Source organism: Topomyia yanbarensis, chromosome 1 (genome assembly GCF_030247195.1).
Source record: "Topomyia yanbarensis strain Yona2022 chromosome 1, ASM3024719v1, whole genome shotgun sequence".
NCBI classification, from domain to species: Eukaryota; Metazoa; Arthropoda; class Insecta; order Diptera; family Culicidae; genus Topomyia; species Topomyia yanbarensis.
This window is the reverse complement of record NC_080670.1, coordinates 208683080-208708079: the sequence shown is the minus strand read 5'-3', so window position 1 is coordinate 208708079 and position 25000 is coordinate 208683080. Positions and strand designations below refer to the sequence as shown.

The 25000-nt window shown below is 44.1% G+C and overlaps 3 protein-coding genes across 16 annotated transcripts in view; 1 reads left to right on the top strand and 2 right to left on the bottom strand.

The window, feature by feature from the left end:
• Positions 1-15821, bottom strand: part of LOC131690247 (stromal interaction molecule homolog) — a 45481-nt gene extending 29660 nt beyond the window's left edge. For 3 of the 14 annotated variants that reach the window (XR_009305549.1, XR_009305553.1, XM_058975943.1), the window contains exons 1-6: positions 14059-15821; positions 1716-1894; positions 1295-1643; positions 1065-1237; positions 439-1006; positions 328-375 (exon numbers count right to left, since the gene is read on the bottom strand). Coding sequence is in view for 12 of the 14 variants with exons in the window: in XM_058975943.1 (XP_058831926.1) it covers positions 328-375; positions 439-1006; positions 1065-1237; positions 1295-1643; positions 1716-1894; positions 14059-14605 (1864 nt within the window). In the remaining 2 variants the exon portion in view is untranslated. Of the gene's footprint in view, positions 1-6; positions 376-438; positions 1007-1064; positions 1238-1294; positions 1644-1715; positions 1895-14058 lie in introns of those variants that run through there. The other 11 variants (XM_058975849.1, XM_058975858.1, XM_058975889.1 and 8 more) reach the window with 11 other exon arrangements.
• Positions 15822-21908: 6087 nt separating this feature from the next.
• Positions 21909-23916, top strand: LOC131690215 (DEAD box protein 52 homolog). The gene is made up of 2 exons (XM_058975801.1): positions 21909-22110; positions 22177-23916. Exons 1-2 carry the CDS (start codon positions 22030-22032, stop codon positions 23857-23859), a joined length of 1764 nt encoding a protein of 587 aa, XP_058831784.1. The 5' UTR covers positions 21909-22029; the 3' UTR covers positions 23860-23916.
• A 21-nt stretch (positions 23917-23937) lies between these two features.
• Positions 23938-24637, bottom strand: LOC131676200 (protein halfway-like; the record flags this gene model as incomplete). Its single annotated transcript, XM_058955321.1, has 1 exon — positions 23938-24637. A coding segment is annotated over one exon (549 nt), but the record flags the coding sequence as incomplete, so codon positions are not given.
• Between the last annotated feature and the right edge of the window lie 363 nt (positions 24638-25000).

Below are 25000 nucleotides of genomic sequence, written 5' to 3'. Positions count from 1 at the left end.
ATCTACGCCATTACTTCCGTCTTTCTTTAACGCTAGAAACTAGCTCTTCTAGTGTGGTGCAATGTGTTGTGCAGCTTTGATTGTCTAACAGTGTGTCTGTGAGTGCCAACTTCCGACTCAGCACGAGCCGGGGACATTGAAGCTCTCGTTCAAATCGTTGTTTTTTTCAATTGTTTGTTTATTGTTCATTACAACAATAAGGCACCAGAAGTTAAAACCAAGATAAAGAACCGAAGGTAAACCGAAAACACGTTTCAAAGAAAGTAATAAGCTAGTGTTACTACTCCGATGAAAAGACAGAATAGTTGTCAAAGCTGAATTGCTTACCTTGCACGGAGTCGTCATCGAGGTCGTCCTGGCTGCTCGATAGGCGCGCTATTGATAAAGTAAACATAAATGGTTATTCTAGCCGACGTTGATACTATACGAAACACTCACATCGATAGCTCTTACTGCCTACGCCATTTCGACTGTACAAAAGATTCTCCAAGTAAGCCAACCCATTGTTGTTTACTATGCTCAGCCCTAGCATCTGCTCAATCTGTTTCCACCGGTACATTCGCTCCTGCAAATCGTTGGTCACATCATTCAACGCATTGCGCGCTTCCACAATACTTCGATCAACATCGTCAATGCTTTTGCCGTGGGTCGACACAAACGCTCCCACCAAACTGGATCGCTTTTTCTTCAGCTTCTCGCAAGCTTCCCTGGCAGACATCAGCTGCTTCTCAGCCATCATACGCTTCCGTATGTGCTGCTTGTTTTCCAACTCAAACGTCAGCTGCAGCCAACTCTGCAGACCCTGGGGAGGTGTCCAACAGTGATCGTTTATTTCGACCTCTGCCCGTGAAAGCTCCGTCCGAAGCATTTCGATCTCCTGCTTCAACTGTTGCAGCTCCAGATCGGAGTTGGAAGAAGTTAGGGTCGGTGCCTCACGCAACCGCCGTTCTAGGTCTTGTTTTTCTTTGCCTACATTTTCCTGCTCGAGGCGAGCTCGTTCCAGTTCCTGTTGAAATTGTTCGTTTTAGATTTTTGACCCTGAAGTTGTAAATACTATAGCATACCTGCTGCATATCCTTGAGCGCCACCTCCGCCTTGAGCAGTCCTTCAACATCCTTCGCCATCCGTTTGAGGTGTATCTTAGCATTCTTGTTCTGCTGATAGGCATACCAGCTGCCTATGATGGCGGTTAGCAGTAGAGTCACCAGCAGCAAATCCTTCCACCGGGTTCCCGTTTCTGAAAAAAAGTTCCATCATTCGATAAAATTCAAGATTAATCGAAATATTAACTCACCCCTCGGTGGTCCAAACAGCACCGCATCCATGGCCTTCAGTGCAATCTTCTGCTTGTGAATTGGATCCTTAATGCCGAGCACATTGCTCACATAGTGCATATTGTTAACGGCCAGCCGCGGCAGTACCTTACCCGTTACCTTGTGCAGCCGAAACAGATGCACATACTGAGGCAGCTGGACACTCTGCGCTAACCATTCCGTCGTTTGATCCACGGTCCAGTTGTGCACCGTCGAACGAAGCCAGGCTTCCCACAGTTCCTTCACCGAGATGTGCATATCGTCGTTGAAGTGGAACGCCTTGTGGCGTTTTTCGTAGCCCGAGTCGTACTTGAGCTCCTCGCGGAGAAACTAAACGGGACAGTGTAAATTAGATTAGATTTGGACAACAACAATAACAACAGGGATCACATTTCAACTCACATCATCCGACTCGCTCAGATCGATATCCCCGTTGTCGTCGTCATCCAGCTGGCGGTGCAGCGATCGAATCGCCTCCATGCCCAGGTGGTCGTGATGGGCGATGCAGTCGATATCGTCGGCCGAACAGGCCCCGTCCGCGGACCCACTGCCGTAGGTGCCTGAAATCAGAAATAAGAAATCTTATGATTTAAATCAATCGTATCCGTTCTTCGGGGGGGAGGTGATTGGCGGATGGGGACACACGCACACGTGGTCACGGGATCGACGGACTGGTAGTATGATATTGATTCTGAATCTCCGGACGTGGTGAAAGAAGCGGGACACGAGACGGTGAGGGCTGAACAAAACAGAAGGGGTCAACACAAACAACGACCACAAATGATGGCATGATACGGATGGTGATGGCTGTTCTGAAGGTGTCCCCCCGGTTGGGAATTCTTCCTGGCGTCCTTCGGGTAACCGCAGAGTTCCTGTTTAAATTATTACTGTTATAATCAGTATAGACTTGCGACCAATAAGTGCTTCCTAGCTAACAGCTTTTGAGTGCGCGGTTGGTTAGCAAGCAATCAAACGGAAATCGGTTTACTATAAGAAGCGAAACGTGCTGCTCGAGGTGGCCGTCCTCCTCCCCCGGGCTCTCACTCGCGCCATAGCAATGAATATTATCAATCGTTTGCCTGCCTGCTGCCTGTGCGGTTGTTGCCTGATTGGTGATTGTTTTTATTGTTTTAATTACTCTTTTGTTCCCTTGGTTGGGGCCGGGTTCGAAAGCCAATTTGAATATTATTTCTTCGACGCGGTGTCGGTTCATCGCAAATACTTCGGTTTCTGTACAGGGTTGGGAATACCCGTCGGAGGGTAAAAGTTGAATTTGAACAGGTAATTATTCGTGGAATTGAAAAGTAAACATTCTCGTCCATGTAGACATAAGAAGAGGATCACCGCACATTTTATGTTTTTCTCGAAAGCACTTGGCGTTGAAATTATGCAAGTTTACATACATGTTGAAAAATCTTTAGAAAGGTCTTGGTCAAAGTATTATTTTCCTACAACTGTGTGATTAGAATGACTCGCCGAGCCTAGTAGAATAATAAAACTGGTTTATTATAATCACACGGATATCGCTAACAAGCAATCAGTATGAGAAAAAATGAACAGTGACGTGAATAGAATCGATGACCATTTCTTTCGGGGAACTACATTTTCCCAGTAGAGATCATAATTCCGGTTTTGAAAATACTTAACTAACAGGTCGGTACACAACTGATGTCTCATCAGAATCCGACACTAACTGACATTTGACATTTGCTTTCAGAACTGGTAAACGTGGGTTCCTTGAATGTAGGTGATAACTTGAACAGACTTGCATTCACAGGTCAAATTATGGAGGCAAATTCCAGTAATATCCTTGTCGATATAAACGGGGGATCAAGGTTTTACTATTTTCGTATTCGACGTCGTGTTCCATGCTATACATCACACTAAAGCATTCTGCATCTCCTAGCGTCTTGAACGTTATCAGCACCACATTTTTTGTATGATGTAGTTGTAAGTGGGTCACTAACGTAAGGTCTAGGTCCATTTTCACCATTAACAACTAATCTACTTCTCGTACTAAAGTCGATCACGACAGCATTTTCCCTTAGTGGGCGCATTTTGTTTTTTGATTCACTAATCTTGCTCACCGTAGGGGCCAACGAGTTTTTCGCGTGTAGAAGCATCTATTTTTAATAACGTGTGCGTTAATAAATGGACTAATTTTAGCGATTTTTCAAGCAATTACTCTATCAACCTGGTAGTGAACCAACATATGCAATCGGAGAAACCCTGTTGTCTACAGAAAACATTTGACAGCGTTATCAATTGATTTTCAGCAGCCACGGCGAAAACATTCAAGCAACTACCCTCGATGATTTATTCGTAGTGCCTGCTCCACCCCAGAGCAAAAAAGTTGGACATCGTGAGGTATATCGTGTCCGCCGGACTAAGGGAAAGTTGGCCTGATCGTCCCGTGCCTTGGCCCGGGAGTTCGAAGCAGCCAATTGGTGAAGCATGGTTTTTGTTATGCGATTTTTTTTTGTACTAGCTAGAAACTGTCAAGAATTCATATATAAATTTAATATATGAATTCTTGACAGTTTCTAGCTAGTACAAAAAAAAATATCGGCGCAGAAATATTTTTGTCAAAAATCTAAATAACACCAGAGCAAACTAAAATGTTAAAAAATATACCTTTATTGGTAAATTATTATACCTTCTGATCTTGTCCAGAGTAGAAGCAAAAAATGACTGATGTAGCTATCAATAAACCATGTCATCAATATCTACTGCTTTTTTGCTAATCCACAGCACAAACAGTACAGTATCATTCCTCCGGCTGCGCAGTGAAATCAGAAAACTACAGAAGTGGGGTTGTTGGAACCTTTCCAAAACGAGAAATGATGCCCTGTCAGAAAAAATTAATACGTGTTTTCCCGGTTTTACCGCAGGGTTATTTTTATTTGACATAAACACCATCCAACCAGTTTTTTTTCATTTTGGGTGTTGTCTTGATAGGCCAGATGTAAACAACCGCAGTTTTCCTATGTATGGTTGCAAGGTTACATAAGATTTATTTTAAAAAACAAAAAAATCGAATTTTTTAAAAATAATGTTATATTATGTATATTGGACCTAAAATTTATCGAATGGAACGGAAAACTATATATATATATATATATATATATATATATATATATATATATATATATATATATATATATATATATATATATATATATATATATATATATATATATATATATATATATATATATATATATATATATATATATATATATATATATATATATATATATATATATATATATATAGCTTAATAACCTAATTGATCTTCGCAGAAATAAATTAATCGCCGTAGCATTCTTCCCATCACACCACAAATCACGTTACAACTGGAATCGTGTTTCCCGTCAGTTTTAATCTGTTTCAATATTTCATATGTTCATTCAAATTGCTGCATCTAAAAAGATAACTCATCCTCGGTCCGTACGTAAGTCATTACAAATCTGCGAGAACGAACGAAAAAAAAAAACGCCAGCACTCACCCATTTGTTTACAGCCACTATCAATAAAGACAGACCAACCACCGGGCGGACGTCTTTTGTTGCCGCTACCGGTTCACCAATGACTTCAGATCTAAGACCGACCGTGCGTTGTGCGTGTCTCTCGCGGAATGTAAATACAATTTAGCAATCTTAAAACATCGCTTATCCGTTTCCCAGACCGCCGATCCCGCCACCGGTTTACCATTCAATTAGGCGTAAGCCGCGGCTCCGGGTTTTCTTTGCTTATACCGTGTGGGTAAATATGAGCGATAGCGCACCTAATCGTCCAACCAACAAATAGATCAAAGTGGGTGCTGCTGCTACTAGTGTACCATGTGTTTGCGTTGCTATAGTTATCCGGCGAAGGTCACGAGAAAATTGAGTGCAGTAACCGGTACGAAAACCATTCCGATTTAACATTCCAATGTTTATACGTTGATAGGTCTGACAGAAATTGATGATCTACGATCTAAACAATTCATACTCCTGTCCGTTCTTCGGTAATGCTTCTGCTGACTGACGATATCATCTCAATTTTGTTCGTGCACACCCCACAAGACAGATCTCGCCCGCGCAAACAATCCTGGAGGTAGCAATGTTTGCACAGATTAAAAACATTTTCATTATCTTTCCCGTGGTAAACATTGCGCGTACTTTCAGGTACAATCATCATTCTCTGCTCGTTTTGTTATGATTAATTTCGGACATTTACAGCAGCTTCTTCGAATTTTGGCGCCTTCCTGGAAACGTGGATGGACAGCATTAACACAAATAACACTCTCCAAATAGGGATGATTTTAATCACACGTCGGATTGATTGATTGAGAATCATGCCACTCCTACCCAAAAACATGTCGGCGTGCGTCTGTGTGCATGTGATTCGATCGTCAGCTGTCATCGTAAAGCTTTCGCGCAACCGGGCAACCGGTTTTCATCAACTGCAACCGCACCGCACCGGTCGAGGAGCGCAAGCAAATCCGAAAATGCCGGTTGGTGTGGTTTATTAAAATAGCTTACATAATTTAATTGCGACGATAGGTGAATCGCTGATGGACGACGTACCTCTCTCTACCTCTGAATGATAGCAAAACTAAGCGGAATAGTTGACGGTGGGAATCTGTTTGCCCTAATCGGGTGCAAACAACAGTTTGCAGGGGAAGCACATTTTTTTCGGCAGTAGTTTGCTTGGGTCATGGTTACGGTGTCATTGCCATAACAACGTGAGGTATGGAAAAGAGTATGAAGCAAACGTCATTGATTGAATGACTCAGAGGAACGGCGAATGTCGCTTGCTACGAATTGTAGACATTTACATCAGTAATCCCGTGTTACGGTAATTCGGGTAATTCCATTATTATTGTCCTGTTCATGCTAAGTACCGTTCATGGCGATTTGATCCGCATGGAATGTCAATCGGTTGTATTTCAGGGTGATCCCTTATTCATCTCATTAGTCAGGGTGCTACAGTATTTCATCGATTGTTCGACGTACTGTCAACAACGGATTGCCCTCTCGAAGTGGTATTAATGTATTTGCTTGGTTCGTTACTAACAATATGATAATAGAACAGCTCTAACTAATGCCTTCGAATGAGATTTTCGTCATGCAAATTTGGCTTTTTTACGGTAATTTGTACCCAGAAAGTTGGTTAAAATACAATCAATTAGCATCGGCTAAAAATACCGGGATGATGGAACGATTTTTGTGACGAACTATAAACACATGTTTTGAACCCCCTAGAGGATGTGAGCATGTTTTGAGCCCTCTAGAATATTTCGCAGCGAATTTCCCCCTTTCACCAGTTCATTGATCAAATACTGTCGCTGTTTCGAAAATGATATTGTCCGTGCTTTTTCAGAGGAGACGCGCGACGATTATTTTTCGATCCAGCAAGATTCGTAGCGCTATTCGGCACACGATTCGTCGCAATATATTTCTTATGCGATGAATGACACTTTAAAAATTTGTGTAAGAACCTTACGACTGTGTTGCACTATCTCTTTTCGTCTAAAAGTTAGACTTTCAGCAGCCTGCTATGATCAATTTCTAAAAATAGGAATACATGGCGCTTTTTATACGCTAAACACATTGTAGGACATAAATTAGTTGTAGAATTTGCCTTGCGACGGCGCCGGTGGTTCAGTGGTAAGCGTGACCGCCACTCATTCCAGTTGTCCTGGGTTCAATTCCAGCCGAGGTCGTTGAGATTTTCTGAGGTGAAAAAATCTGTGGTCATGTCTTCCTTCGGAAGGGAAGTAAAGCCGTTGGTCCCCGGTCCATGAGTTGATGGATCGATATCTCGTCCAGATAGTTAAGGCACTTCTCTGGCGTCGGTAAAGAAGAAGTAGAATCCAACTTCTATACTTACTAACAAATATCCTCCTCCCGTTATACTTGTGGAGTGCGCTAGTATATGCGGCCTCTAGCAAAAGCAAGTATCAGGCTAACAATTCTGATCAATAAACACTTTAGGATTACCAGAAGTTGTGCACATTGAAAGATGTTTTGCTACTACCAAGCATAATTATCTACTGATTCCCTGTGCAACTTCAGCTAGTCCCGATCGATAACGGAGTAGCAGCCAGGGGTGGTCGCACAAGCTCAAGCTCAGAATCCGACACTTAGTGACAGGACTAAGCCTGCACGGGGTTGCCGCCGTTAGCTCCAAAAACGAGAACACGATTTGTGTTTATGAGCAAACCCCCCTGGTCCTGCGTGATGTCCTACAAGAAAAGGAGTTTAATTTTAAGCCGATGAAACTAGTGATCCGGTGCTAGCTTAGTCCGGTCACTAAGTTAGTGTCGGATTCTGATGGGAAGAAGTCAAAACGCAAATTCCATGACTATTGTTCATGATATTATCTTGTAAACTGGTCGGTAAAGGCTGGGTAATGCGTAAGACAGAGCCTCTTCCCGGCAACTCTCATCTCTACCTCCCCGTGGTACTGACCGGGAACTACGAGCAACCTTAGGGAAGAGAACTTTGGTCGTAGGCTGACAGGGAAGGGGGGGGGGGGGCTCAGGCTGCTGCAAGCCTGAGCGTTGATCTACAGGAGGAGCGGCTTAAAACAGAGTCTGTTTCCCATGTAACGGGCGGCTGATCATTGTCCGAGTGCCAGTGAAGGATCCTAAGCTCAACTGTGCACTATGGTCCTCCGGAAAGTTAGGGGGTTGGTGTCAGGCCCAGCGAGCCAGCCGTAAAAAACAATTGCAGCGAAAAGTCAAGATAAAAATGCGAACCGATACCAATGGCGACGACCTCTGCGACGAAAAGGGACTAGCGATTGGAAGCTGGGAATGCGTACTCGCCGATGTTCTCAAGGACCGCGGGTTCGAAATCGTAGCGCTGAAGGAGGTGTGGTGGACAGGATCCATGGTGAGAACGTTTAGAGGTAATCATACCATCTACCAGAGCTGCGGCAACACACATGAGCTAGGGACAATTTTTATTGTTATAGGTGATATGCAAAGGGGGGTAATCGGTTGTTGGCCGATCGACGAAAGAATGTGCAGGTTGAGGATCAAGGGCCGTTTCTTCAACATCAGCATAGTAAACGTGCACAGCCCTCACTCCGGACGCACCAATGATGACAAAGACGGTTTCTACGCGCAGCTCGAACGAGAATACGATCCAGGCCACGACGTCAAGATCATCATTGAAGACCTAAACGCTCAGGTAGGCCAGGATGGGGAATGCAGACCGACGATTGGAAAGTGCAGCGCTCACCAGCTGACGAATGAGAACGGCCTTCGACTCATTGATTTCGCCGCCTCCAAGAACATGGCCATTCGTCGCACCTTCTTTCAGCACGGCCTCCCTTATCGTTACACCGGGAGATCACCGCTACAGACGGAATCGCAAATCGACCACGGCCTGATCGATGGACGGCACTTCTCCGACATTATCGACGTCAGGACCTATCGTGGCACTAACAGCGACTCTGACAACTACCTGGTGATGGTTAAATTGCGCCCAAAACTATCCGTCATTAATCATGTACGGTACCGACGGCCGCCTCGGCGCACGATCTGAAGCGACTGAAGCAACCAGAGGTCGCCACTGCATACGCACAGCACCTCGAGTCAGCGTTGCCGGACGAGGGAGAACTCGACGTGGCCCCTCTAGAGGACTGCTGGAGAACAGTAAAAGCAGCCATCAACAACGTAGCTGAGGACATTGTCCGTTACGAGGAACGATTGGTTCGACGAGGAGTGCAGAGCGGTTTTGGAGAAGGATGCAGCGCGAGCGGTCATGCTGCAGCATGGAACCCGGCAGAATGTGGAACGATACAAACAGAAGCGGAGGCAACAGACAAGCCTCTTCCGGGAGAAAAAGCGCCGTCTGGAAGAAGCGGATTGCGTGGAAATGGGACTGCTATGTCGTTCTCAAGATACACGGAAGTTCTACCAGAAGCTCAACGCATCCCGCGCAAAGGCTTCGTGCCGCAAGCCGGAATATGTAGGGATAAGGACGGGAGCCTGCTGACGGACAACCGTAAGGTGGGAGCAGTACTTCGACGAGCACCTGAACGGCGAGGAGAATGTAGATACAGATGACCAAGGCAACGGAGGATTTGACTACGTCAGTGCAGTTGAGTTGAGGGAAGTTAAGGAGGCCATCTAACAGCTCAAGAACAACAAAGCAGCTGGTAGTATCGCAGCAGAACTCATCAAGTTGGGCCCAGAAAAGTTGGCCTCTTGTCTGCACCGGTTAGTAGTCAGGATCTGGGAAACCGAACAGCTACCGGAGAAGGGTAAAGAAGGGGTGATCTGCCCCATTCACAAGAAAGGCGACAATTTGGAGTGTGAGACTTCCGAGCGTTCACCATTTTAAATGCCATCTACAAAGTGCTATCCCAGATCATCTTCCGTCCTCCGAATGAGCAGCCCGACTGGCATCATGCTCGCTATCACGCAGAATGCATCGTGTGAAACCGTGCGGTAGGCAGATATCACTCTGAGATACATCAAGGGTAGGTGCTCTCCAGTTTCCGAAGGTAACAGGTTACTCCCAATGGTCTCACCCAGGACGGACCGCCGTACCTAAGGAGGGATACGGCAACGCCTGCCAGTAACCTACGTCTACTGGCGCACACCTTAGAGCTGTTGGACGTCTTCCTCGATAATGCCGCAACAGCCGTCGAAGCCCGCTTGCACGTATAGTCGACATGGCTGCCGAAGGTCAGCTTGGTATCTATGATGACCCCAAGAATCTTCAGACTAGGCTTTGAAGTGATTACGACTTCTCCCACTTGGATAACTGCATGTTGTACCGACTTGCGGTTGTTGACGATAACCACGTCCGTCTTATGTTGAGCGAGCTCCAGGCCTCTCGCGCTCATCCATTCCACCACTGTGCTGATCGCGTGTTCTGCAGTCAGTTCTACCTCGGGGATTGACTCTCCGTAGACCAGCAAGGTTACATCATCGGCACCAGGAGGCAACTTTAGTCTCACAACCCCGTCATACATAAGGTTCAATAATACCGGGCCCAGAATCGAGCCTTGCGAGACTCCTGCGGTAATAGGTACGCTTCTCTGACCGGCATCGGTCTCGTATAATAGTACACGGTTCTGGAAGTAGCTTTCCAAGATCCGGTACAGACCCACCGGCAGGCTAAGCCGGCGTAACGAGAGCGCGATGGCATCCCAGCTTGCGCTGTTGAATGCGTTCTTCACATCAAGTGTCACTAACTAACGCACAGTATCGAATACCTCACCTTTTCCGTTGGATCGCTATCTCGGCGGTCTTTACTACTGAGTTGACAGCGTCTACCATGGACTTACCCTTTCGAAAACCAAACTGATTGCTTGACAGGCCCCGTAACTTCTCAGTACGGGGTTAGCCTGTTGAAGATGATCCTCTTAAGCAGTTTACCCATCGTGTCTATCAGGCAAATTGGTCTGTATGGACGAGAGCCTGTCGATCATCTGGTTGAACTGTTCTATAGGCCACCTTGGTGGGGCATAGCAGCTACAATAGAACACACCATTGATCTTGGCAATCGCGACACCCTCCGCAGACCAGTGTACTACCTCTTGGACCGGGAACCGTCCCGTTGTTAAAATTGCCGTCATCCTAGATCCGTCCGCCACCCAATTGCCGTTATCGGCAGCGACGTTGTACGGGTCGGACAGGAGGGCGACATTTGTCCTCGACTCCGAGACCGATTGCCACAGCAGCTGCTTGCTTCTTCTTACTGGCCTCGCCGAAGGGACACTAAGGTTCACCCATAGCATGGTTACGGTCTTGCTACTTACTGGCGCAGTTAAGGCATTTTGGCACCCTATCACATTTCTGCGCCTTGTGTCTCTCCTCACCACAGCGACGACACAACTTACTTCTGTCTGGACCCTTGCAGTCGTAGGACTTATGGCCGGACTATAGGCACCGATAGCACCTGTCAACTGAGGGCGGCTTGGGTATGATTACCGGTAGCCTGAAATAGGCTACCTGCGTGCCAAAGAGTCCCTCTCTTAGGCGTACAGAGGTCCTCTCAATATCTGCGCCACACTGCTCCATGACGGCAGAGACGACGTCGTCGACGCGTTCATAACCTCATCCAGTTACTTGCACTGGAGGGTCACTTCCGCACCCAACGACCTCACCTGAGCGCCGTCACCCAAGACCTCTTGGGCCAACTTCTTGTACGCCGCCCCACTAGATTGCGCACCTTGTTTCAGCACCAAGATCCTTTCGCCGGTCTTGGTACGTCTAACGCTGCGCACATCCTGTCCTAGAGCTGAGAGGCTTTCGGCCGCCCGCATCGATTTGAGGACGTCGGCATACTTGTCCGTGTCGGTTTTCACCAACAAAGCCTCTCCTCTCTCCTTGACCTTCTTTTCGGGTCGAGGTGCGTTCGACTTCCGCTTAGCCCTACTTGTGGCCCGGCACTTTGCGCCCGGTTGGTGCCTTTCGTCTTCTTGGGCCGAGAAGTCACCTCTCGGGTCGACGCACCCCAGTCTGCACCGTCCAAACGACGTTTGGCCTTTGTGGTTGCGCGTAGTTTGGCGTTGGTTCGCGCACCTTCGCCTGGTGACTGTCTGGGCCGCTTCGGGTTAGGCGCAGTCTTGCCCTCTACTAAAATCTTTTTGGCCGTCAAGGCGAAATCAATCGCCTTGAGGGCCATAGTTGCAAGGAAGTAGAAGGCCTCAGTTTGGGCGCCTTTATCGGCCTTCTCTCTTCCCGCCACCCGTCTGAACAGCCTGGCGGAGCACCAGCAGGTTCTGTTTAAGTTCATTGCTGATGTTCAGCTTTCGGCTTGTAAACTCGATGATATTATCGAGCTGCTTGACTACCACCCCCGCATCGCGGGTAATGGCCCACTGAGCGTGTTGATAGGGCTATCCCCTATCACCACTGAAGAGACTCTTGTGCTGTTGGTTGCATCCACGATACGAGTTCCTTTGTGAAAACATCGTAATTGCAACGATTTTAAAGAATTGATAAAAAATACTGTGTTCTGTGCACCAACTAGGGGATTTTTGGGAGTTTAGAGTCATTCCGGATATTACATTGGAGATGTCGAAGTAACTCCACGTATATCATACAATTTGAAACGAAAAGGTGCTTATATACCTCATCACGGACGAAAATTCTAATGCCGATGATGTGACTTCAAGAATACATCAGAGAACCTCTGACATCGGCTTGACCTACTAAACCGTAACGCGGGTGACGTCGTGAAAACTGTCAAATAGAAGTAGACTTGAGACATGCGAGACATGGTCTTTTTCCCACTCGATTTTGTTCTTATTTTGCAGGGTTTCGCTTGCCAAGTAATTTCAAATTTAACGGTAAATAATGGTGAATATAAATGCGAATTTCATTCGCTAGTATTTCGTTTTATCATAGTCAGATATACGTGGACTTTTGCGGGATTATTTCAGGTTGGTTGAGTGATTCTATTATTTTTATATGTGGTCTAAGGTAGAGCTGTGGTGCTTAAACTTCAAAATCTTAGGCTAGGTAGCCATTTCTCCAGATAAACAATTTAGAATTCGGGTCGGGTTTCTCGATTGTTTTTATTTTTTGGGTTCGGGTCGCGCTCGGGTTTTAAAATTTTCAAATTCTCGGACTCGGCTTTTTCAGTTTTCAATTCCTGAGTTTAAGTCGGGTTCCAGTTTGAAAAAACTTCACGCACCGTGTTCCAGAAATCAACGATTTGTTGGTTAGGTTGCTGAAGCCAAAAACAAAATTTCAAGGTTAGGACATTGGTTGTTGATTTCAAATATTGCCATGTCAGTCCTCCCGTTCGCAAGATCAAGCATTTATTGAACGTGAATTTAAGCTTAAGCTTTCAGAAATACCCTTGCTTTAAACAGTTTCATCATACACGACACCCTGAACATCCTTAGGAACATTCTCCATTGTGGAGCTACCTTTCTGGCGTCGGTGATTGGCTTTGAGTGCGGACAGAGGCCGACGGAAAATAAACGAGAATTTAATAGAAAAAGTCATTATTCTAAATTGATTGTCGAGAGTGAAGCTATTACGAGACGTCATGTATCAGTTATAAGCACATTTCTCATGTGATAAAACTAGATGCGAATCATTCTCATATTACGAATTTTCATATTCTCATTCAAGAATTATGCCATTTTCCCATTACGCTGTTTATCTACACCGGGATAAACATATTGTGGTTCTTTGTACCACTAATGCATGTTGGATTCAAATTTTCTACGTGGCTACCATAGTCACGGACTGTTTATGTTTCATAGCACGCCTTACCAAATCATCCCTCAACATGTCACACAACCCAAGCTTGCGACAAAGGGTCCCTGTCAATTTTGTTTGCTTAGCCATTTACAAAAATACATCAAAATCAAACTAAAACTCCCAGTTTGGTTAGACGTGATGTTAGCTTAATCGCATTCCTTCCTAATATGGCCGAATCTGAATTACCGACTCCAGCCCCTACCTACCACCAACACACGAACAGGTGTTAAAACCCCCCTTAAACCTCAATTGTTCGAGCGGTTTTCATTTTTAACTGCAATCAAACACAATTGTATGGTGCGAAAAAATTCGTCACTGTCTACCTACAGTCTATTCAAGCACTTTGGTGCCCATAGCCGGTTTTGGATTTCAACCTTGACCGGTGATTTCACACACGCAAGCTGGAAAGGGACATATACTATAGAATTTTGAAAACAAGCTCTAAGACGAACAACACACAATACAATACAAAACAAAACAGAAAAAAACCCTTTGAGCAGTTCTCGTGATACCTACCAAATTCATGATGGACGGCTTGGGACATCGCCTGGCTGAGAACGGCGTACGAGTTGCGGGTTTCCAGCATCCGATTGGAAGACTGTTGTTGACCGGAAGCGCCCGTTTTGGAAGATTGTTGTCCGTGTTGTTGTTGTTGTTTGCTGCCATCGATCGTCGGCGGCAACGGACTACCACCTGACGATCCTACTGGATCACCTCGAAATTCACCGTCGCCACCGCGATCAGACTGATGAACGGGGATTTTTTGTTGCTGTTGTTGCTGCTGCTGCTGTACTGGATATGTTTGCCTTGAATTAGGTTGTATGTCATCGTTTTGCACCTCACTTTCCAAGCACGACACAAACGCAATCGACGATGAGGTGAACAGCGCCACCGATAGAACTACGAACAGCCAGCTTCGAACGGCGGCTGCCGATGGCAACGCTCGGAGGCAACGCATTTCTCTGGTCGATGCGAAGTTTCGTTTCGGCTCAGATTGTGTACGGCTGCCAGGAACCGTTGGATGCGAAACCAGAAAATAACAAAAGAATTGATCCACTATCATCGCATATGCCTCATTATCACGATCCGAATCCCGTCTTGCCAATTGCTGGCTAGTTTGATGCTTCTATTTACCACCGTTCACCGCTACTGCTTTTCTTCTGCCATTGATCTTGAACCAGACCTTCCGGATTTCTTCGTTTCCTTTATCGATCGGATGGTGGTGTTGCAAACACACGATCGTTTCCAGACTCTGCTACCTCACTTCGCCCGACGCCTTTGAACGACCTTCACCTTGCACCCTGCGGCAGGCAGGTCCCTATGTGCTGTGTAGCACACCTTTTCCGCTTGATTCCGAAACTCCAAGAGCTGATCTGCGCCTCGCGCACCGCACTGTTATGTGGTGATATTTTCTTCTCCGTCTTGCCACTCACTCTCGCTCACACACACGCGTTCTTTGAAAATGACACAATAAAAAACCAGCAGACACGTAGGAAAACGATCGAAAATGACACCTAAAAATAAGATTTTTCCATCCGCACTTTTGCCACTCGAATCCGGATCGCTGCAAAGTGGCACCGTTCGTGGGAAAATCTGCACTTTTCCAGCAACTGTGCGACCACGTCTGGGTTTCTCGTTTTTTTTTTCGTCGGTGAGCCTTCTCCACCGTGAACTGAGAAAAAGAGAAACAACAAAGCACAAACGAACACGTCAACCCGTCCGTCCGTCGCACCGAAATCAATCGAAAAAGGCAGATTCCAATTGTGATCTGAACACTGGCAATGATCTATCAAGCTCACAGCAGCCCCAGCCAGTCAACGACGAATCAGACACGTTTATTATTGAGAGCTCTCCTGTCCGAGACGATCATACAGCACACAATAAAATAAAATATATTTTTTTTTTCACCCGTACAGAGAGACGAATTTGTAGCTACTACTGCTGCTAGGTATGGTATACTCCGCGCTATACACTTCTAGACAAATAATAATGAGCTGGGTGAGCGATCTAACAAAACAGCGGAACACTCGGTCTCACTCGCGCACAGTCATCAGTCGTTGGCGGCGGCAATTAAATACCTAAATACACCTTCGATTTTTCCTTTGATAAATTATGTAGCCTATACTAACAATCAAACTTATGACTGGTTGGACTTGGAGCTGCCGCAGAGTATATACTATAGAAACAGAAACAACACCGCACACTGAATCTGATGGGGATGGGAATCGCGACGAATACGAACACTCTCTGTCTGTGCTGCTGTCGCCCACACTCTGATGTATCACCCACGATTGAATTTGTACCGTTATAGCTGTCAAATCATTTCAATCTTGCAATTGTGTGGATGGAGCTGAACCTGAAAGAGAAAAACGATAAGTTCGCAGTGACACATCATTTCGAGCGTAACTTTTTAAAGCGGTTTGGTAGTGAATTTAACGCACAACTCTCACATTATTTTTGTATTGAGACATTCACCGAAAAGTACAAACCGCAATAACTGCTTCTTAAAAGCCGCTGTAAAGTAGCCAGTAAGTTTTCGGTGTGACTAGTACTTGTATTTGTATATGAATTCCAGCTCAAATGCATCAACCAATAGAGTCGGACTCGGTTGTTTTCTTTAAGCAAGATTCCATATTGAATCCATTCAGGATTTTGAACTGGTTCCGGAATGGATTTGACGGATAGTTGGGATAAGTTGATGTGGCGGTGCTAGTGTTTATCGTATATTAATTCTAATGTTTACACACGTTTTTTTTAAATATTTTGTTCGATCATGGATGTCTGTTCTCTGTGTAAGAACAATTTTTAAAAAAAATTTGATTGATTAGCTTGATTCATTTAACCAATTTTATCAACTCTAATCTAAAAAGAATTTTTGAATTATACTGAGCGTGGTGAATTTGGTACCGCTTGTACCTGGTATAATCTACCTGCACAAAACGTTGCATAGCGCAGGGCTGATTTTTTGGAACAACATGTGTTCTCATTCAGCCCTTTGTTATGCAAATGCGCGATATTATGCCAGATCGGCAAAGCGCGGTATTTCATGGAGCGCGACCGATCCTTTCGATCGGGAAAGGCCGCGTGGAATTTTGGGTAAATGCGCTAATATGCAGCGAAACTCGCATTACGACCAAACAGAGAAAATGCTGCTGATGAAATACTGGATTTCTTTTTTAAATAATTTGAAAAGCTCACTTTTTGTTAAATAGAATGAACAATCGCAAGCAAGCACTTCAAATGTCGCTATAAAGAAAAAAATTAGTAACGATGTTCTTAATCTCATTCTTACAGTGGCGCTAGTTTTGGTAACGTTGTTATAATTTCTTTACTTTAGTTTCACCGATTTTGGAAGCTAATCGAATGAGTTGTTATCCCATCCTTTCCAGAGAACCAAGCTTTATATAAGCTTCGCAAATATTTATAAGTTACAAGCTATTCAAATGTTTGTAAGCACTAAGAATATCAAGAATTAAAATGGACTGTTGGTAGGTATATGAAACTATACTGTAAGGTTTAAAAATCTTGTTGCTTTAAGTTAGATATGATAGTCACTGCTACCATGATTGACATTTCTACTAATCCAAAACATTTAACACTAAATCAAAATAAATAAGATACGAAGCATGATGCGAGCTTCGGAGGCTTTGACATGTCGCCGAAAACAAGCAAATGAGAAAAATTATTCAATCCGTAAAATGATTGTCAATTCATTGAAACTCATTAGCGCAACAATTACGTTCAAAATGGACATATGCTCTCTGTGCTTTAGCAACCAAGACGATGACAGTGACGAGCCTGAGTTCAGCTTAGCAATGCTAATAATTGGATATCTTCTACAAAGTTGTAGAAGAGACATTTTTCAGTAATGAACATGTTCTCCAGGGTACTAACAAAAATGAACTTCCTGAAATTTCGTAACGGGTGATGTACGAAAGCTTTAACTCGGAAAAAGTCCGTATGATAAATTTGAGCCCAATTGGATATAATTAAAGCACAGAGAACAGACGTCCATCTTCAGCATTCAACTTGTGTAAAATCTCTAACGGTTTCGAAGGTAGTTTGGATATCTAAACCAGGTGCGCTACTGTCGTCATGTTTTTTTGTGGCTGAGTGCGAAAGAATTGACAGCGGTTATTCCTCTACCCAGTCAAACTAGTCCGGAACCGATTCAGACTTCCAGCATGAATTCCATCTTAAATGCGTCAACCGATAGAGTCGGAATCGGTTGTTTTCTTTGAGCTAGATTCCATGCTAAATCCATCCAGGATTTCGAACCGGTTCCGGAATCGATTTGACGGATAGTAGGGATAGGTTGGTGTGGCGGCGCTAGTGTTTTTCGTATATTAATTCAAATATTTACACACGTTTTTTAAATATTTTTGTTCCATCATGGATGTCTGTTCTCTGTGATTAAAGGGTGCCGGAAAATGGTCAAAGTTGGAAAATGTTCACCTGTGGAAAATCATCAAGGGGGATCCTTTAAAATTTAAAAAATCGAGTTGCTTGAGTTGAAACGCGTTAGAAATGCAGTTGGACACCGTGATCTGTTGCTCGAAAAATTTTCAAAGCTAGAATCCTCGCACCGATTGTTTGATTGTTGCGTTCATATTAGTTCGAATGGATACTTTGCGTGAACTTTGGAGAGAGTAACTACCGACCCTTTCCGAACTCTTCAGGCGTATGGTAGCAATCTGGGCCCATTTTTGTTTTTACTCTACATAAAGGATGTTTGTTTCCTGCTACCTGATGGATGTCGATTGCTCTATGCGGACGATTTGAAAACATTACTGAGAATTTTGCAAATTAACGACTGTCTTGAACTCCAGAGTTTGTTAAACATTTTTACGGAATGGTGCCTCATGAACAGAATCATCATTAGCGTCGAAAAATGTAACACTATCACTTTCACTCGTCGAGAATCTTCTATTATATATGACTACTAAGGGCAGATTACACTAGGAATGTAAAACAAATTTTCATCCCATTTGAAAAAATGCATTTCATTTCCATTTTGGATCAACCTTGCACTTTCTCGCCGAAAGATCTGTTCACCAAATGTCTTACGCTGATCTATACTTTTTTGGATGTAGAGCAAGTTTCTTGCAGGGCTTTGACGCCTTACATGAAATGCCAAATACGTTATAAATTTGTTTTGATGAAAAATAAATGCATTTAATTTAGTTGATTTTTAAAAATTCATCTATCCCTAGTATAACTACCACATTACAAACAAATCGTTAACTAGAGTGGGAACAGTGAAATACTTAGGAGCGAGCTTAGGAGTTTGTTTAGATAGTTGGTTTATTTTAACAGTGTACTGAATTACTACAATCAATGACTAAGTCATACGAATACCACAAAAGATTAAAACACTGGTCATAGTGGTTAATGTACCTAACAAAGGAAAAAAGTAGAATTTCGGGTGCTCTCCATGTAAGTTCTCGAAAAATGTCATACAAACTTCAAACTAGAGTCCGGTAACTAGACTTGTCCGATTTTGTTGAAATTTGGAGCAGACACTGCTGGTGGGACTATCAATGTACTCAGAAGTGGGCCAATTAAGCGTTATATCTTACTGTTTTTCCAGTTTAAATTATTGCTAAATGTAGCTCTCGCATATGCTTTATGCTCTGCTGCTGCTTCGGGACGAATTCGGATACGTGTGAAAAGCTTATTGTGTGGAGAATACTTGTCGGATAGCCAGCATTCCCTGGTGAAACATTGTGTTCGTATATCAACAGAAAACATCCCGTTCAGTGCGGGTTTCATTATTGAAGAAACTGTGTTTCACAAATCATCTGAAGCGTGGTGATTTGGAGCATCATATGCTCGAGACATTCTGGTCAAGTTGGGGTTGAAAGCGACATCGCCGGATAATCGTCTTTACGTGAAAAGAACAAGTGAAGTTGTGGTGTTTCTGTTAGACTAAGTTGACGATATGCTTCTTGAAATGACGGATGAAAGGAGGCTGCAGCTGATCTACGAAGACTTGGCTATTACTTGTCTGGGAGATATTCGACACTTTCTAGGTATAGATGGAGTATTACAATTTCGACTGAAGCAGTAAATCGAAAAGTTACTGGGAAAACATGAAATGGAGCCAGTAAAGACAGCGAAGTATCCTATGGATTCGACGTACTTGAAGTCACAGGAAACTAGCAAGTTACTTGAAGATTTAACGACGTGTTTGGCTGGCGGACGGCTGTATCTATCAGCTTTACTGGATATTGCAGCTGTGACGACAATACTCAGCAGGAAATTCTCTGCAGCAAACGAACTGGATTGGACGTTTCGCGCTACTTTAAAAAGTCAGCACGATGTTAGCTTCGGGCGTAAAAATTACTCAATCAATAGTCGGGTATTCTGACTTCGAGTAGGCTAGAGATTCCCAGATCCGACGACCAACGTCTGGTTCCGTATTCTAGCTCGGTGGAAGAACAATTTTCTGGGCTAGCCATCGATTGTAGTGCGTGACACTCTCGACCATAGAGGCGGCTTGCCAAGGGACCTGCGGATTGCGGCAGCTGCCTTGTGTATTAAATGAGTTTCGGGACGAATCAACCGTAATGAAAGAAGACAATCAAGGGTCGATATATTCACGCAGAGGAGAAGTTCATCCACGGGCCGTGTGAGGAGATAAAACTGGAGCACTGTTCAACGAAACTTATGGTGGCTGACATCATGACTAAGCCTTTGGAGTCACAGAAGAACGAATCGTTTTTGCAGAGGCTTGGGTTGGTTACCGCTGTGTGAAGAGGATACCCGTTGAGGAGGAGCGTGGAAATGTACTAACTTTTTTTTTAATGTGTATATCCCCAACAACTGTCTACACCTTCGTTTACTTTGTACCTAGCGCCGACCGCAGGGGAAGCGAGAGAAGATGAAACCAGATCATCATTAGGTTTGTTCTTGTACACTAGACCTCCCACATTTTTAAAATTTTTGAAAATTGTCATGGGTCACCCCAAATTATTGTTCTAGGTGTGAATTCGGAAGCTAAAATTACTATGGAATCATGCAATTTTTGATTGGAGACACCTCTTAATCATGTCCAAATTAAGTCATTTTTGGCGAAAGTTTTTAAATTCACACCTAGGACAAAAATGTGGGCTGACCCATGTATATCTCACAACTTTTTCAAAATGTGGAGAGGTCTATTGTACACGGGAGTTGCTGCGAAGCAAAAAATACTTGCTTCTTTTTACTTCGGTTTGCTACCACATGAAAAAAAAGAGGAGAAGAGAGCATAGGAACGGGTTTCTACCTGTTTTCTCCGGAGTATTTTCAGTTTCTCCCGGTACTGAAACAAACCTATTCCAAACCAAACACTTATCCACCATACCGTGTCGCAAGAAAAACATTTGGGATTAACGCTTTTTCTTCATAGTGGAAAAGCATCACAGTGTACACCTGGCCAAGCCCTAACAATCGTCGAGGAAGGGAAGGAACGTTAGTTCAACATCTACTTGCGAAAGTGCAGGGAACCCATACTACTTTCATAGATGTTTCAGGAATCGGAGTTTGGGTTAGCAGGATAGGTTATTTATTAGGAGCTTATTCAACAACATTTCAATGCAAAATGAATGTAACTTACCTTGTTTTGCCCGTATTTACAGTAAGAAAATTATTTGGATAACAAATATAAACATTGAAAAAATAACATAAAACAATTTCACCTGATCCTAATTAATTGAGGGGCAAGAATTCTCTTCCATCATCAGTAAAATCGTTGCATCAACTAGTCATTTATAGATGGCGCTAAGCGGAACAAGCGCAAAGCTATCAGAATGTGATGAAAAAATCACTACGTACAATCTCTCTATTCTCACGATATTCACACATATTAACACTTAACTGTACAGAAGAAATGACTGTGTGAAGGATTGACTTCGATTATCCATAAAACACATTATTATAGGAAAACTTTGGAAAATATCGGACGAACAGAAAAACACGTCCGAGCGGTTCTGCAGTGCTCCCCATGAAATCTGAAATTAAAAATGTTTTTATTGAAAGCAAAAATTTATGGTTGTTCTAATAAAAAATATTTTCAAGCCAAAAATTTTGTTGCTTAGGTCCGATTTCTTCACTCTCCCTTAACTTTTAAACCAGGTTCACCAGTACGCTCAAACCCGGCTTACGCGCTAAGCGAGGGTGAGGAAATCTGCCCTTAAAGTGATAAACAATAAATGATTGGATTCAATAACACATATTTTTGGTTTAAATATGCTAAATTTTCCTGCGTGTGCAAATTAAGATTTGGCATCACTGAAAGAGCCAACTCGATTCAGCTAACCTGCGCATCAGCTGAATGACTCTGCCCTGTTCGACTGAAGCGATGACAGTTCTTCCACGCGTATAAACAAAAACAAAGTTCTTCGCTCGGCTCCATCATAAAATCCTCGTGCACATGTGGTCAGCATCGTCGGAATATTATTCGTCTTGAATTATCGTCTTAATACCCGAAATCTACGCAATTTCGCAATGGATACGAGTGATCTGTTCCGAAAGCTCACCTGTGGAGTAAAGTTCTCCGCTAAAAATAATTCACTGCTTAAAAGAAAGGTAGGTGAATAACACAAGAGATTACGCTGAAGGGTAGTAAATAAAATTATATTAAATTCCTTCTAGCGCATCCCAGCGACAAAGACGCCGGAGAATTCGACCGAGATCAAGTTGGAAATTAAGGAGGAAGATGATTCGGACAGTGGTATTAAAAAGCCGGAACCAATACCAATTTTCCCTCACAGCCCACTGGTGCTAAGCGAAGACGACATTAAGGATGAAATAAAATCGGAAGATGACGAGAACAATGATTTGACGGAGCACAAACGAATCAAACTCATGTCACCGGAAAAGTTCAAACGCTACCAGCAGCACCGTGCCAACCGGTTACGAAACATTCACCAAATCAAGCTGAAGAAATGCACCGTTCCGGTACCGGATCCGATCGAAAACTTCCAGCAGCTGGCAGCTGCCGAAGGTTTTAACGTTTCCAATCAGCTAATCAGGAATATAGTCGAATGTGGCTACAAAAGTCCGACGCCGGTTCAAATGCAAGCGATTCCGGTGCTGCTGGAAGGGCACACTCTGCACACATGCGCCCCAACCGGATCGGGCAAGACGGCAGCATTTTTGATTCCGATCATACACCACCTGAAGAAACCGATGAAGTGTGGATTCCGAGCGTTGGTAATTTGTCCCACCAGGGAGTTGGCTAAACAAACGCAGCGCGAAGCGCTGCGTCTTTGTGAGGATATTAATCTGAGAACGCACGTTATAACGAAGGTCGATGAAGCGAGTACCGATTACGGGTTGGAAAGTAAAAAGCACTACGATATTCTGGTGACGACTCCGAATCGAATCTGCTTTCTGGCTAACCGTGATCCGCCGTTGATTGATTTGAGTAACATTCAGTACGTGGTGGTTGACGAAGCTGATAAGCTGTTTGAGGAGTCCAAGAACGGGTTCCGGGAGCAGTTGGACACGATAATGAATGCTTGTACGAATCCGTGCAAAGTGGTGGCTTTTTTCAGTGCTACCTCGACACGAGAGGTTTCGGAATGGGCAGGGGCTAATATGCCGAATCGGGTTCGGTTTTCGATCGGAACGGCTAACACTGCTGTTGATCTGGTGGATCAGGAGCTGCTGTTTGTGGGGAATGAAAGTGGTAAGCTGTTGGCGTTTCGTGAGATGGTTCATAAGGGACTGAATCCGCCGGTGTTGGTGTTCGTGCAAAGCAAAGACCGAGCCCAGCAGTTGTTCACGGAGCTGATCTATGATGGGTTGAACGTGGATGTAATTCACGCCGATCGGAGTCAGCGGGAACGAGACAACGTGGTCCGTTCGTTTCGGGAGGGGAAAATTTGGATTCTAATCTGTACGGAACTGATGAGCAGGGGAATCGATTTCAAGGGTGTGAACGTTGTGGTAAATTACGATTTTCCACCGTCGACGATCAGCTACGTGCACCGGATTGGGCGAACTGGTCGTGCTGGGAGACGCGGGAAGGCGGTCACTTATTTTACCAAGGATGATACCACGAATCTGAGAAGTATAGCTCAGCTGATTAGGAAGGCGGGCGGTAGTGTTCCGGAGTACATGCTGAAGTTGAGGAAAAGTTCGAAGAGGGATAAGAAAAAACTGGAACAGAAGGCACCGAAGCGGGCGGCTATTCGAACACTGCCGGCCTTTGAGATGCAGGAACGGGCCAAAAAGAAGAAGCTGATCGCTCGGTCGAAGGCGGATAAGCGTCAGAGGAGTGCCCAATCGAACGGGTTTCAGAAAAAGGCGGGGAAGAGTAAACTTAAGTAGATTTGTTATCCATCTTATCGTTTCATTAGATAATAAAAATGTATTTCTCAAACTTTATGATTGTATCAAAACTACAATTTAGGATATATTCGTTCTACACGATCACAGACACGTAAGGCACAGTTTTTCTAGCTTCTCGCGGTTGCTTCCGACACATTGAGAGGCACGCATTAGTAATAGAAATAATTTTCAGAGAGACATTCTTTTCTTCAGATTCCAATCAGACTCATTATTCGCACAGACAATCACAGGGTAGCTTGGGCATTTTGTTGGCAGGCCACGGCAGATAGCCGGCCGTTTTGAACACCCAGTAATCGTACGACACCTTGCAGATCAGCGCAATCAGTAGAATAATTTCCGTTGCTATCAGATAGTAGATATAATCCGTCCAATCGTGCTGCGATTGGCACAGTTTGCTCTCCTGGATTTGCACCATCTTCGTTACGTGGCTGCTACCCTCGCAGTAGATCTGGTCGTGATCCGGCACCTGGGCCTTCTTGCTAAGTAGCCAATTTTTCAGATTCTTAGCCGCATTACAGTCGCACGTCATCGGGTTACCCTCGAGAAATAGGTACGAACCGAGATCCAGGTTGGATTTGAACTGATAGGTCTGGATCGTTTTGAGTCGGTTGCGTCGAATCGAGAAGAAACTGAAGCGGGAGATAAAGTCTGTCCCTTCTAGGTCGCTCAGCGACGTGATTTGATTGTCGTCAGCGTAGAGACGTACCAGCGAGTGGTAGGATTTGCCGATCAGGGCTTTCAAGCTGGTGATCTGAAATTATACGAAACGCTGAAATTTGAATGTTTTTTTTAATTCGGCCGCTTCGGACCGGACGTTGTTGTGAGCTGCTCTAAATATAAGAGGCACTTGCTTAAACTGACAAAAAGGTCAAAAGACAAGTATTGGGTTTACTCATCAGACATGGGCTTGGTTTGACTACCGCTCAAGCGAATACACAAATTCTCTAGTTCCTTTTTAAATATCTAACAATGAGATACCCCTCAATATTTCACAGACCTAACAGTAAACTAAGTGCCCCTAATTGTTAAATACGTCTATTCGAAACAGTACTCAAGAATTGTCTCCCGACGTGAAGCTACCACCGTTTCTCAAACCCAATTCCATCTACCTTCAAAATAC

Coding starts and splice junctions, on each gene's coding strand:
- LOC131690215 (XM_058975801.1), top strand. CDS start 22,030: ATGGATACGAGTGATCTGTTCCGAAAGCTCACCTGTGGAGTAAAGTTC. Junction 22,111..22,176: donor ATTCACTGCTTAAAAGAAAG/GTAGGTGAATAA, acceptor AATTCCTTCTAG/CGCATCCCAGCGACAAAGAC.